General features: G+C 40.2%; 1 protein-coding gene and 1 long non-coding RNA gene across 2 annotated transcripts in view; one reads left to right on the forward strand and one right to left on the reverse strand.

Moving 5' to 3' along the window:
* LOC116664097 overlaps positions 1-14,907 on the forward strand; it is a 430,835-nt gene that overhangs the window by 364,247 nt on the left and 51,681 nt on the right. The gene's annotated exons all lie outside the window — the stretch shown is intronic.
* The window catches only part of UNC13C (unc-13 homolog C), a 638,789-nt gene that overhangs the window by 37,678 nt on the left and 586,204 nt on the right, over positions 1-14,907 (reverse strand). The window contains exons 37-38 of the mRNA XM_032481154.1: positions 13,179-13,259; positions 2,193-2,340 (exon numbers count right to left, since the gene is read on the reverse strand). Coding sequence (XP_032337045.1) covers positions 2,193-2,340; positions 13,179-13,259 — 229 coding nt within the window. The remainder of the gene's footprint in view (positions 1-2,192; positions 2,341-13,178; positions 13,260-14,907) is intronic.

Raw genomic sequence — 14,907 nt, forward strand, 5'->3', positions numbered from 1 at the left:
GATTGTGACAGAAGTAGAAGAAAGGGTATGGAAACTCAGAAATGCTGCATCTGTGACATAGCGAAGACTTTGGCTGGCCTCCATCTTTGATTGAACAATGGTTAAGCTATCTTAGGCGGCGGTATTTCTCTTTTCCCCCTCCCCCAATTTGGAAGTAGAAACAACTACTTGAGCCAGTAGAGAGGAGAACTGTAGAGAGATGGCAGGTGACAGTGGAGAAGTCCCTGTATTCACCAAAGACATGGAAAGAACAGATGAACTCAAGTGGACCCCACTGGAAGGTGGGCTTCAGCCTTCTTGCTGGGACCCCATTCCAGAGGGCTGGACACTAGGAGCGAATATTCACAGAGCTAGAAGCCATAGTTTGTGCTGCAGGAGCCATCAACTGTCAGGGAGAGACCTGGGGCAGATTCCACTCATCAGGGAGCTGAACAAATAGAGGGGTCCCTAGCACGGGGACCCTCAGAAAGCAGTATTTGGATGCAGCTGAAAAAGAGACACTGAAGACATCTCCCACCTCCCCGCCAGTTTCTGCCCCGAAAACCCTGAAGCAGAGAGGGATCTAGGAGATGATGGGGAAGGGGAGCAAAGGGCACATTAAGCTCCTTTTACATCTTGGGTCCTTCAGGCCTGATCCTGCTGGAATGGGGGTAGTTGGGGGATGACAGGGCAGGTAGGAGGAGATGGAAACAGTTTCCACAGAGCATGGTTGTAGGTAATGGAGAAAATGCAAAGCCATTTCATGTCTATAGCCTACCAGTTTCAGTTATGCAAAAATAACTGAAAAAGCCAGAAAGTGGGGGTGGCAAAAAAAAAAAAAAAAAGACCAAGGCTAAAATAAGTTACGTTGTCAGGGATTATTGGGATAATGAAGCCTCTTATTTCCACCCCCTATACATTTTTAATGTTGCCTTACAATTCACACATTACAAAACAAATACATGTGCCAAATTCCATACACCTAAACTGACATACATACGTAGTTGTTTGGTGTGACGTCTATGCTAAAACGTATACCTGAAACAGCAAAGCAGAGTGTTTGTACACTCACATTCTCTGGGACTAAAGCTCTGACACTATGCTAATAAGATGCATTAGAATTGCATTCGTATTTGTACAGTTTAGAAAATGTTACGGGATCATGGGTTCAAGGAGTCATGGATCTCCTGACAATGCTCTATGACTCAGCTCTTTTCTCCCTTCTGGAACCATCCCAAGATGTAACCTGGGTTTACATATCACATCCAAAGGAGTATTCGGAGCATTTCATTGGACACTAGGAGACAGCACAAAGGACAGATCAGGCACCTACCTAGTACCTACCGTGGCGTTATCTTCAATGTGGTTAGAAAATGAAAATAGCCCTGAAGAAGCAGAGACAAGTCTGCAACATTTTTGTCACAGGAAAAAGTCTGCCTTCTTTGAGGGCTCACTCATGAATAAAGACAGTGTCCTCTTATTTATTTTTACTATTTCTGGGGTGCAGTTTATTATGTTCTAGAGTTTGAACCTGCATTTGGCTCTTTTTTGACTCAGACTGGCATTTTCAATAATCTCAGAAATGCCAGATCTGAAATGCATGTAATTACCAAGATATAATAAATCACAAAGCAACCTGAAAGAAAGGAGGTTTAACAGTAATATCCTAGAAGCTTATGAGGTGGGAACTTTGCCACATGAAACAGATCTGAGTTTCCAATAAAACACTTGGCTCTGGGCCCATTTCAAAGTAGAAGTTAGAATTCTTCTCATATAAAATTAACATAAAATGAGATTTCCCTCCTGAAAATCAAGAGCAGGAGACTTTACGTTTGAAATCAGGATTTGGGGAATTATTACCATATTTTAGAAGTTACCAAGACCAGCAAACATTAATCTTTTGAGCTAAATTGAGAATATCATAGTTACGGATATTCAAAACTAGGTTTTACTAAATTTTATGACGTTAGAATGAACAGCAAAGGTCAACCATTCCATATAGTTTTAGTATTAAACATATCCCAGTGTTACTGAAATTATAAATGATTCACAAGTGCTAAAAATTTGGTAATTTTCTGTTAACCGTAATCCTCCATTCTTATTAATGCTTTAATTTATACTAGTAAAATTACTATTATTTTTTATAATAATTCTTATGTTGAAGTTTAGGTGTGCTCTGTTGACTCTATTCTCACATGCAATGTGTTACTTACTCTGTGAGGTTTGAGTGTCTATGAATTTCTTTATCAGGGCATCAGTAGTCTGGGTATAAAGACTGAGAGCGTATCTTAGAGACTGAAGATCTGGGCTTTTCTCCAAGTAATTCTTTTTCAGGCCATTTCCTCCTGCATGAAAGTATTGCTAAACAGAAAAAAAAAAAAAGTAAAAAAAAAAAGTAAGCAGAGGCACTTAGAAGTATTGGTGGAGGAATTTTATTGCCGCAGTAGTGAAACTCAGATAGAATAATACAGTATGAGCAACATAAGGTAGATACAAGAAATATTACCACATGCCCATTGCCAAATCATCACCAGTGCAGGTTCCCTCAGTATTTCTGAAATGTCGCTTTACAGACCCCAGATCCTTGAGGCTTAAGACTTTTCCTCTCTTTCAAAACTTAACTTAAGCAAATGAAATCATGAAGATGCAGCAGTCAGAATGCTTTTGTTTCGGGTGCCTTGGTGGATGAAAAACAGTATGATAGTTCCTTTCTTCAGGAAACGTGCTCTGATATTTAAAGTGGACAAATATGCTACGGATGTACTGAGAGGGGAAGGTTTCCCTTGGACTTGACTGTTTCTCGTAGGTGAGTGGTGGGGTGTGCTCTGGAGGGCTGTTCATGTAACGAACCAGGGAAGCATCAGATGCAATGCCATATCCTAACTGTAAAGAGCGGTGGGGTAAAGTGGCCCAGGACTAGGCGGAATCTCTGGAGGGAAAGGTGTTCTCCGTCTCAGTGTTTCCCAGACAAGCTCCAGTCTCATCAGACCTGAGCATTAGTGCTGGAAGATTAAAACAGTAAAATACAGGAAGAAGAAGAAGAAGCTACAGTGACGTTTTGTGGTCTCTTGGGACTACTGGGAGTGGTCAGGAAAAACTGTGATAAACTTTGAAATGGGTAAAAAAGATCCCTGGGTGTCCTGTCTAGTGTACCCATCTGGGTTACCTTTGCTTTTCATTGTCTCTGAGCTATTTAAAACTCTGTAAATTGCAGAAGATGGATAATAATGTAAATGACTCTTGTCCATAGAAATACAAAGTAATTATTCCTGGTGGGCTGCAACTGATTACTGTTCTGCTGACAGATCTGTTTTGCTTTTATTTGTAAATTTATTCCAGCTTTGTACATTGCTTATCTGTATGTGTGGTTCTTGGAATTCTCCTTTGAGCCAGCTGTAGGATCTTACTGGTTCCCTCATTACTTGATGAGTTAAACATTTTTTAGAAGTTCTATAACTGCATGAACGTCTCAGTTATACTCTTTAAAACAAGTGATCTTTAACCATGTACACAGAGCAGCATGGTGACAGCATTCTTAAGGATGACCATAATTTTTACTATCTAATGTGTGAGAAAGAGACCATTAGCCCGTGACTCACCCTAACAGCATCAGTGGTGGGGTCAGCCTTCCTCTATGTTCTCTCTCCCTCTGTTCCTTAACAAATACTTACCAGATCTGTGTTGTGAACCAGACCTTATACCCAGGATGAAGCAAAAGCCCAGAGATTGTTCTTAAAGAGATTATAATCAACTAGGAAATGTAACTAATCTGTCAGTGAATGACTCCAACATGTTGGAGGTGTAAGAAAAATGATTTAAAACAGACAGATAATGGAGGTAGCAAACCGTCTATTGGGGAAGAAGTCAGTAAAGGCTTCCACAGGTCACCAAAGAGGTGACATCTTTGGCGTTCATCAGTTTGTTAGCACTGTCGTTTTTCACTTCAGCAGCCACTAGATAATTCACTACAGTGGACTAAAGAAAGAGGAAAATCTCACTAGGTAACCGTGAGAAACTCTGCAGGGGAGTCCCAGCACTGCTTAGGAAGAACTGAGGAACAGGTGTCCCTCACTTTCTCAAAGTTTGCTATATGCTACTTCACTTTGACAAAAGCCCTACGTTAGTACCTATTTTTGCTAAGTGTAAAAACCTGAAGAAGACTGGCACTTTTGTGAATAAAGGTGAAAAGCAAAAATAGCACATTCAGCCTTGATTTTGCAGTGAGCCTTTATAAAGGCAGCCTGCGCCCCGGCAGAGAGAGGCGCCCCGCCAAGCTCCTCCCCCGTGAACTATGCTCGCGTCCCAGCATCACGCTGCCGTGGTTTGGGACTGTGTCTGTGAGCATCTGTGGTTTCACTCAAATTCATTTTGTGTATCCTTTAGCAAGATAAGCCCTAGAGTAATTGCTTCTTTTCCTTACACTGTTTCAGCTAATGACAGGTTTCATAGGGACGCTCTCCGTTCCAATAGCGGGGGATACCTGCAGCTGTAGTTCTCATAACATGTTTCTTCAGTACAGTTTAAAATACACTGTTTTGCTCTTGTCACTCTAGTCTCATCACCAGACTCACGCTGCATGGAAGCTACACATTGCCTCTCGGCAGCAGAGGGCCTAGAGAAGTTTGGAGATGACAAGGTTCTCTTAGTAACGATTCACAATGCGCATTAATATATTAAGGGCTCGGAAACCCACTGTGATAAAGAAATCTGTTTAACCTTTCATTCACATACCTGGTTATTAAAATGATTTGGCTGTAAGGCTCCTCTCACACAGGGTATCTGTTAACTTTCATGGGGACATACGTGTGTTAGTTTCTGGTGTACAGCATAGTGATTCACTTATAGATATATATATTCTCTTTCATTATAGGTTATTACAAGATATTGGATATGGTTCCCTGTGCTATACAGTTGGTCCTTGTTGTTTATATCTTTTGTACATTGTAGTTTGTGTCTGCTAATCCCAAACTCCTAATTTATCCCTACCCTCCCACCCCTTTGTCTTTTGAGTGAATTGTATGGTAGGAAATTTTGCAAGACAAGCCCAGGACAGAAGGTAGCAATGTTAGGGGAAAAAACAAGTTGCAAAATGCAAAGAATAAAAACCCGCATTCAGTGAACACAGATAAATAATGCATGCCATGGACTCCTCGCTCAAAGAGCAAAGGAAATGGTTTCTATGGTTATGCACATGCCAGCTTGATGAAAATGCTACTTTGTGGAGGCCTTTCACACAGTGTTCAGAACCTGGGTGACTGCTCTAAAAAGCGTGGGTCTGTTTACCTCACTGGCACAGTTGTGGCATACACCATGCACCTCAGTGTTACGAGATCTTACATTCAGTTTTGGCTCTTTGCAAGAGTCCCCGGAGGCAGAGGAGAGTAGAATTTGTATTTTGCTGAGGCTTGGGTTTGAAGGATATAAATGTGGGGCTGATGTGTGGGAGAGAATGTCTTTGCTAAACAAAACCCACTAGCCACAGCTCAGTGCAGGTTAGCTGGTCTCCATTCATTATAGTAAGCATTTTGTGGGGGAGCTTATGTGCTAGAGGGTAATTGATGAATTCTGAAGTGTTAAAGCCCTCTGGCTGTTTCCAGATGTATGCATGTAAAAAGGGTTTTTTTTTTGCCATTGGTTCTAAACAGAAAAACTGGACTCAGTTTCTTACTGTTCTTCTATAATCTGTAGCATAATCCAAACACCTCTAGTTTGATCTGTTCCAATGTTGTACTTAGACTAGTATGAATTAGCAGAAAATAACTGGCAGAATAACAAGGACAGGTCATTTCCTCCACATTCAGAAAGGAATTTTCAATCAGAGAACCGTGGAGAAGTTGGTGGTTTAGTGCTGTGAAGGATAAGAAAGTCAGCTGGGTGAGTCTGTCTACCCGGGCTCTGCTCGGGCCTGATACTTTTCCATGGAAAAGGCCTGTATTCATGATAATATGTTTACTGCAAAGTACATAATGGGGGTGACTTGGCTTAACATTGGTAAGATTTTAAAAGCCATTCAGCTTTATTTGTTCTCAAGTTTAATATGATTTATTAAGTGATGGGGCAGCTATCAAATGAAATCTGATCATATATTAATAGGCACAGACAGGTCAAGACAAAGGGGGTGACAGAGTAGCAACATTCTCTGCTGATTAGAAAGTATCTGGGATATTAGGGCCATTCCCAAATTATTTCTAGGCTTCATCATTTGTAAGAAATGTGGAAGAGATGGAAGGCATCCAGAGGTAGATGACAGAATTCTGTAAGGTCTAGAAGGCATGTTATTCAATAAACAGCTGCAGGTAACTTGGGGCAGTATGATTCTTTTCTGTAATGTCTGAAAGGCTATCACACAGAAAAGGAAATAGAATTATTTTCTAGTAGTTTCAATGGATGGAAGAATCAGTGAATAAGTAGAAGTACCAGGGAAGCAGATGTTGACTTGATATAAATACAATCTTTCTAATAGTAAGTGCGTCTTAAACATGGAAGCTGGCACTTAGGAGTTAGTGAGGTCCCATTACTGGCCATTACTAAGTGGTGGCCAGTTGCCCACGGGCCAGCAGCACTGTAGGCTGCATCCTCTATGTGTGCAGGGAAAGGGGACATGTTGGGATCTGTTTCTGCAATTTTGAGATTTTAGAATCCCCTTTCCCACTGTGACCTGCTCTTTACTTTAAAATGTGCTAGACATATAATTCTTCATCTTTCCTTTAAGCACTGATTTTTGCATAGATTTTTTAACTTTACAGAGTTAGTGGTTCTTTCATTTGTAGAAATGGAGCAGAATTCTTTACCTTGCCTGACTGGTGCTGTAAAGATGAAATTAATTACTCTGTCTGGAAGAGCTCTGTGCACTGTAGAGTTCTTTCTACTTGTAAGCAGGTATACATTACGGTGAGACTAACTCCCCAAACTCCATGCCTGCTTTGTTTCCTGAGCACCAGCCCGTCTCCAGCGGTTGACTAGATACTTATTTCCATGTTCCTGTCACTATATCTAACTCCAACGTGGCAATAGGAAAATGGCCTTCCTGCCCGATTTACCGATTTTCTCAGTGGAACCATGCTTTCCAGCCACTTGGCTGAAACACTGATTCACCCCAGGATCCTCCGTCACTCTTGCCCCAAGTTGAGTTGTCAAGTTTCAGTGACTCCTTTTCTTTCATCACCCAGATCCATCTTTCACTCCCCACTCCAAGGCCACTCCCTTGGCTAGTCCTTGGTGATGTGTGAAGTAACTGTAACTGATCTGTGTCTACAGCCTTGAACTATTCAATCTCCAGTTTTGCACATTTCCTGTAAGAATGCCATGGCACTTTTAATATGCTATATATTTTCAAAATCATCAACTTTCAACCCAAACATTTCCTGTAACCTCAATTTTACACCACTTTACTACACAAATTTCCAGTTAAATACAGTCTGGTCCGTAGAGTGGAGCAGTCACTGACTCCCAGCCTTCGGGGTCTTGTGCCTTTCCATGGTCAAATCCTTTCTCCCTGATTATGTTCAAGTAATGAATCTTATTCCAAAGAAAATGATTGTCATTCCTGTCCAGCCTGTGAATTCCCATCTGTTTTTCAAGGCCACTCTTTCGGCTTTCCCTGATTTCTTGAGTTCATAGTAGCTGTTCACTGCTCTAAGTCCTTACCACTGTAACCTGTGCCCAGCGCTCACCCTCCACCGCCAGGTAGCATTTGTATCACCCTATTCTGTATCTGACTGTTTTCTTAGAAGTTAACACAGATTATTAATTTTTAATGTGCTTTCCCCATCTTTTAATCTAGATTAGAAACTCCTTGAGAAAAGGAACAGTACTGCTTCCCAGGCTCAGAAAGCACCGAAAACCTTAAGGGATTTGTGCCTGTGTGGTGTGAAGACACTGTGCACAGGAAACCTCAGGGACAGAGGGCAAAGCCTTAACAAAGTGGACTGTTGCTGAGGGCAACGAGTCAGACTGAATCCTTAGCTTCATTGAGGGAGAATGAGTGATTTCTTAGGGAAGGAGGAACAGAAAAAAGTAGCTGTCATAGAATATGTGGGATCTGGAGTTTAACAGCAGAAAGAGGCTCCTTCAAAATAAACCAACCCTCAGGCAGCATGAATGTTATGCTCATGAAGAGCTTTCTATAGGATGGGAACTGTTTTAATTGTTTTATATGTGATGACTCATTTAATTTTTTGAAAATAATCCCTGAAGTCCTAGGATTATTCCCATAGGAGAGGACAGGAATCTGTATACTCCAGTCTCTCTTAATCACCTACTATTCTGATACTCTAACTGCCAGTGGTATTCCCCGTGTAGTTTCAATATTTTATTTACATTTATTTTTATATCCATCTTCTGACGTTTGTAAAAGCTTCCAACCCTCTGCAGTAATTCACTGCTTCACTAATATAAGGGTAAGTGGTGAGAGGCATGACTGTTACCTCTAAGTGAGGGTTGGAAAGAGCTATGTATGGGGTATTTTCTTTAATCTTGAAAAAAATAGACTTTTTTCTTTCTTTTTTGTATTCTTCATGAAGTGCAAAAAATAAAAATTAAAGCATTTCAGACCTTACTGTGATTTGTAAGAAAAAAACAGGACCACTAAATAAAAAATCAGGATAAATACTGTCTGTGTGCTTAGCAAGCCATTCCTTTTCTATTCCCAATAAAAACTCTCTCATTCTTCTAGTTCCTCATGTTTGTCATATATCTGAAGATGTTTTACAATCTATTTTTACTGAATGATGGAAACATGCTAATGTTTCTTTACAAGTTCACAGGAAGAGTTGACTTTTTTGGTTACAGATACTATTTTCGTAGCGATTTCCCATCATCACTCTTTTTCCTTCCAAAACCTGTATCATATTTTTGGAAAATTCATGCAGACAATTCATTTTGCCAACTTAGATATAATCATAACCTGCCTTTAACAACTGAGGGTTATTTTTTGAAAATTATGTGACAGTTATTTTAGAAATCATTTTCTAAGTCAAATGGAGTCCTCTTTTAGGCATCAGATCAGAACATGCTACTCCCTCCCTTTTGCCAATAAACTAAAGTTCAGATTCCTGGTGTTTAAGCCTCAGCATTTGGGCTCCAATTCCATGTTCCTCTTTTATTCCCTTAAATTCTCACCAGTTACGATATCCTTCTACACTAGACTGGTTGGTGTTTTCGGGCTGACCTATACCTTCTCACATTTCTTTTCTCTAAAGTCTGTGATGATTTTCCCTCTAGCTTTTCCCAATTCATTCTTTAAATCCCCGAACGTCCTTCTGCAGGAAGTTTTCCCCAAGACATTCCCGGAGAATTTCTCCCCGTCTGCACTCCCCAGCACACTTTGTCTCCAGCTCTTTTATTTCACAAATTGTAGATGTTTCTGTTCATAAGCCAAGGGCAGGACCTCTTCTCTCCAGCCACCTCCTTACTGCTCGTTGGATTTTCTGCATCCAGTAAGCTTTCAAATAGTGCTTTTTGAAATGGAATACTCTAAACTAGGTACATTACTTTGTTCTTCCCATGAGCAGCTGACTTCTACATACTGTGAAAACTATACTTACAGTGATGAAAGAAAACATGCTAAGAAGCACTTTGTTAACAAAGTTGCCCCTTGAATAACAGACACCAGGAAGGAGTAGGACCTCAGTCAGTGTAAGAGCCTCAGAGGCATAACGTCACATGTCCTGTTATTTGTCTGGAATCCTGAGCATCAGAAATGGTGTTATCTAGGAGTTTTCAAAGCTCTACTTGAATAGATACTCTTAGTCCAAATTCTCCCCTTTATTCCAAGAAGTGCAGATTTCTAGACGGCCCTGATCTCCATGAGTTTCTTATTTTTCAAGAAACCTCTGTTTCCCTGAATGATAACAAAAATTTGCCACGTACACTTCAGAGTGCCACGTATAGGTCACGGAACACGCATTCTGGGGCATTTGTTAGGCTGGGGAAAATAACACCGGCAGCATTTTTTTCCCCCTGAGTTTTTCAAACTTCATCAGAAAATAACTTGAAGTTTGGTCAATCAAGATTTAGAAAGTTCCTGAGGTCTTAGGATTCATGCTCCAGTCAAGAGTACGTGCTATTAGGTAAGGTCTTCTGTTTCTCTTTGAAAGAAACCCCCATTCCAGGGAATCTGATGGCAGTCTGGAGTTTTCCTGAGATACGGGTCTGAGACTCGAAAGTTCAACTAGGACACCTTGAAAGTTTTTTTTTCCCCCTTGAGGGGGTAATTAGGTTTTTTAATTTACTTTTTTTAAATTTTATTTTAGATGGAGGTCCTGTGTTTCTCCATCAGCCTCCATAGCAGCTTGCACATACTGATTTTCACTGGCTTTCTGCTTCACTGTGAAAGCTGTTGCCTTTCGACTTTTATTTTCAAATACTGTTGATTTGACTGTGCGTTGGCAGATAATGCCTCCAAGCCCACCCTGCTAACTGCAGCAGATCATTGTAACTGTGATTACTTGTGCCGTGTTCTGTCCTTTTGACTTCTGATTGAAACTGCATGTGACTGGTATGACAAAATAATCCAACCCAATTAAAATTTTAGTATTTAAGAAAGTTAATATTTTCCCTAGGACTTGTGTAGAGGTTGAAGGAGTTCATACTATTTTCAATAATTAGAAAATAATCTAAATAACTTGAAATATGGTATTGCAATTTAGAAAGAACTAATCTCTCTGAAGAAATATTACTCATTTGGGCTTGCTACATTTTCCCACACCTTGTTAACATTTAGTGAAATAATGGGACATAGAAGCAAGGAAGCTGATTTTAGAGTTGGGAATTTTTTCTCAGCTCGGCCAATTACAGGCAGCTCTGAGGTCTTAGACCAACAACTTACGCACTCTTAGCCTCCATTTTTTCATCTATAAAATGTGAATGATCACTCTTGATCTACCTAACACCCAGAATAGGATGTTTATAAGGATTATAAGTGAGATGATGGACGTGTATAAAATATGATTGAAAGAAGGCACATTATTTCCAGTCTGTAGTCTGAAAACACCACAGCATTGTCTTCCTTCAGTTCTCACTTTCTCAATTCCAGCTTATTTGCTTAAATTGAGCTAACAAGGAATTAAGGATCATGTCTTTGGCAGCTTTTGGGAATCAGCCTGGGTAGCATCTGCTTCTGGATATGAATACCTTTCCAATGAAGTATTTAAATGACTACAGTTACAGGATTCTCTTTGCTGAGCTCCAAGCAGACCTTGAATTGCTAGCTCTTGGGGGTACAATTCTCTTATGTAGTATTCCCCTTTCTCCTGAATTCCTTTGCCGTCAGCATCAGAATTAGCACCTTGTGGGATAGTCAAGGCAAGTCTCAGAAATCAGACAAAATAAAAGGGAGTCTCATCTTTGGCAAACTAATGACAGGGACACTGAAAGGAGTTATCAGGTGTCCCGTGACAGATGGGCGGATGACGGGGTTAAAAGGGTCTCAGAGCAGAAACAGCTGTTGTAGCATAGAGACCCCAGAAAAAAAGTTGGTATCACATAAGCTGGGGAATAGGGAGGCCAAAGACCTGACCTGAGGCTCTGAGGGTCAGGAGGACCAGGGTCAGTCTCCAGTCCTGGAGAAGAAGATAATAACATGGATCCGTTTACTGGATCTTGGACACCAGCCAGAAGTTTTTCCTAAAGAACCAGACAAGCGTCTGGTGCCTGAGGTGGAACTGAAATACCATCACAGAGGGCCTGGACAGAAAGATGGGGCAGTTGAGCTGTCAGGACGTAGATCAGGGGGATTTGCTGGGGGATCAGGACTGCCCCCGGTGTCTGGGCAGAAGTCGGCTTGCAGGTGGTGGCCCGCTGTCCTCACCAAGAACAATTAGGGAAGTGCTAGGGTTGGGGACAGGAGCCAGGTCTGTCAGTACCTTGACGGACGCTATTTTCACAGAACACATTTTTCTTCCTCTCTTAGAGTCATGTATTGACCTAATAAAATCTAAGAAGGACTGAATTCCAATTCTAAAAGTCTTACTTTATTGACTCTTCACTGGTGTGCCTCAGAGTTTAGTTTTCTACTAACATTTCCCTATTTGTAGCCATTCGTGCTTCTACAACTCCAAAAGTGAACCATTTTTTATTCATATTTTTGAAAGTATTTTTTAAAAGAACAGGTTTTGTATTTTTCCCAATTTTTATTGTTTCCATTTTTTTAACCTCAAAATGATTCTGCAAAAATGTCATACTTCCAGCCAATACACTTGCTGCATCTTGAGAAATTCCACCGTGGTCATCTCACTGCCCAAATTCACTCTCCACTTTCTACCAGGTGTCACAAAATTTTTACCTCACAGCATTCGTTTTACAGTTTTTGACACTGAAGCAGCAGAAGATGGTCTCTTATTGAATGCTGAAACTGCTAAACTAAAGTCATAAGGTAACAGTTCTGTGTCCAATTGTTATTCAATAGAACTTGTTTTAATGAATAGCATTTTAATGTCTGTTTCTATCCAGTGAAATTATTCTGTGCTGTGAAAATGGCTTGTGGTGGCTCCCAGTTCTCTGCTACACTGTTGATACATCCTTGATGATAGATGCTTCCCCCAGTGAAGTGTTGAGACACTGGACACGGTTCAAATTTAGAAAATACCTTCATTTTTTACTCTTCAGTAAATGCAAATATAAATGTGAAATGTATGGATATAAGTCTATATGGAATTATATGAAAATAAAGAACTTCCTAGGTTACCTTTTGAGATCTACCTAGATGTAGCCCACACCATAATAACTTCTGCTCAACCTTTGGCTATGAAAACCTGATGCACACCACACGATGCCTTTGTGTTTTTGGCAGAAAACTAAATTATTGTCCTTACTAAGACAGAAGAGAAAATTGATCTTTCTGAAACCATTTCAACAAGCATAGAAAACAAAAAAAGAAATTGTATTAACCCTAGATTCCCCTGAAGCATTTGTTTAACTGGGATTTGGGGGTACATGTCTTTCTTTGAAAACACGTATTACTACATAGGTTTCATACACATTTGCTAGAGGTCAACAAAGGGAGCAGCTGTAAGGGCAGAGTAATGTGGATGTAACAAGAACAGAGTATGGGCTAAATCTGACAAGCTCCCGGATCGTGTATATACAACTGTGTCCTGTGTCTGCGGACGGTGCAGCCCTACAGAGGGGGCCCTGGGGCACCTCTCTCTGAGGGTGCACAGGCAACTCTGAGTACACAGCCAGGGCCACTAGAACCTTACCTTGATGGTAGCCAGGACCACCTCCATTATAGTACACTGTCTCGGCGTCAGACCCTTGGCATCCTCTCGAATCATGTGCTCCTAGAACACAGGTTAACAATTGCGAATAAAATAACCAGTTTATTTATTTAACAACTATTTTCAAACACAGTCTGTAGAATTGCCATATGCCAACATTTCCCACTTGAGATATCTTTTTCATATGAACACAGTTTAGAGGATGATTTTGTCAGATATTTAACAAAAATCCATTTTGCCAAAAGAACAAATGCAAAATGTTTACTCAAAAAGCAGTGCTTTGATTCATAGGTGGCTCTGTTTTTCACACACCAAGTTAATGTTAGGAAAAAAAGAGAGAAACCTGGAAAATGTGTCTCAAAGCTTTTCCACCGTAATTCCTGCCTTCTGTTCTGTCACATCAAGGAAGGCCAACCAGGAAAGGGATTTAGGAGGTCAATTTTAGCCTCTTTCAATTCCCACTGATAAAGTCTACTTTAAGTACAGTGCTCCCATTTTATTCTCTTTCTAGGATCCCCTTACTGCTTAGTCACTACTGCTAGGGAGACCTCCTTAAGAATTCACTGAATATGGCTCTGTAGATTTTTAGTATTTCAAAATTACTCGTCAGTATTTTGGAACTGATTTTTATATGAACAATGCACTTTCCTCATTGTTCACTATGAACTCTCTCAACCCATCATTTAAAGCTCTTGTAGGGGACTGATGGATGGAAGTTGAAGATAATAATAAAGGAAATAAAAATTTGTCTAAGAGAAAAATTTTAAATTCTGAACCCCCAAATTGATAGTCTCCCCAGAAATGCCACTATTCTAATTAGCATCATTGAACAAGTACTTATGCAGTGTTTATTATGTGCCAATGCTGTTCCAGGTGATTGAAATATATTGTTTAATAAGAGAAAGACTTCTGTCCTCCTGGAGCTTAAATTCTAATTTATATAAGTGCCTCTGTATGAATTAGAAGAAAAGCCAGTGCAGGTGGACATAACTCTGAGAATGCATGGTTTCATGAATATATCATTGCCTTTGGTCAGTTGTAAACATTGTCTGTTTCTACGGGGCACAGCGCCACATTCACACATACGGTTTAGCAAGTGGAGCTTGGGCCCTATTTCAGCCGTCACTCGCTCTCTAGCAGGACACTTATATGCAGGTATACGAGTTGCGCAGTTACCTCCAGGGGCTCATCCTTCTAGCCCTTTTCTTATTTCATCATTTAATAGATGCCATGACTTTCTAAAGATAATCTCTACCTATGTCTTCTTCACTTCTGCAGACTTTCCGTGCCTATCTTGGCAATTCTCACCTGCTAGGCACTCAGTATGTTTTCAGTAATTGAACTGTACTTCTTCAGCGTATCTTGCAGGACTCAGTATGCTTGAATGGAATCATACGCCTTTGAATATTTTTAAAACATGGTGTGATGCTTCATGGATTTATGATACACACTTCTGCATCAGACTGCATCTTTCTCTGATAGAGGGATTGCAACATAAACATGAGTCCATTTAAAATTTTTAAGTAGAAATATTAAATACCCACTGAGACTCAAAGAGTAATGGAAGATTTTTGCCAAGTTATGGAGAGAAATACTTTAGAGCAAGTAAATACAAATATTTCATATTAACTAAATCTCTCTGACTTCATCAATTGTGACCAGCTTTGTGATGTGGTCACATTATTTTTTAATAGATGCTAATAATGTATGT

This window comes from Camelus ferus, chromosome 6 (genome assembly GCF_009834535.1).
Source record: "Camelus ferus isolate YT-003-E chromosome 6, BCGSAC_Cfer_1.0, whole genome shotgun sequence".
Taxonomy (NCBI): Eukaryota; Metazoa; Chordata; class Mammalia; order Artiodactyla; family Camelidae; genus Camelus; species Camelus ferus.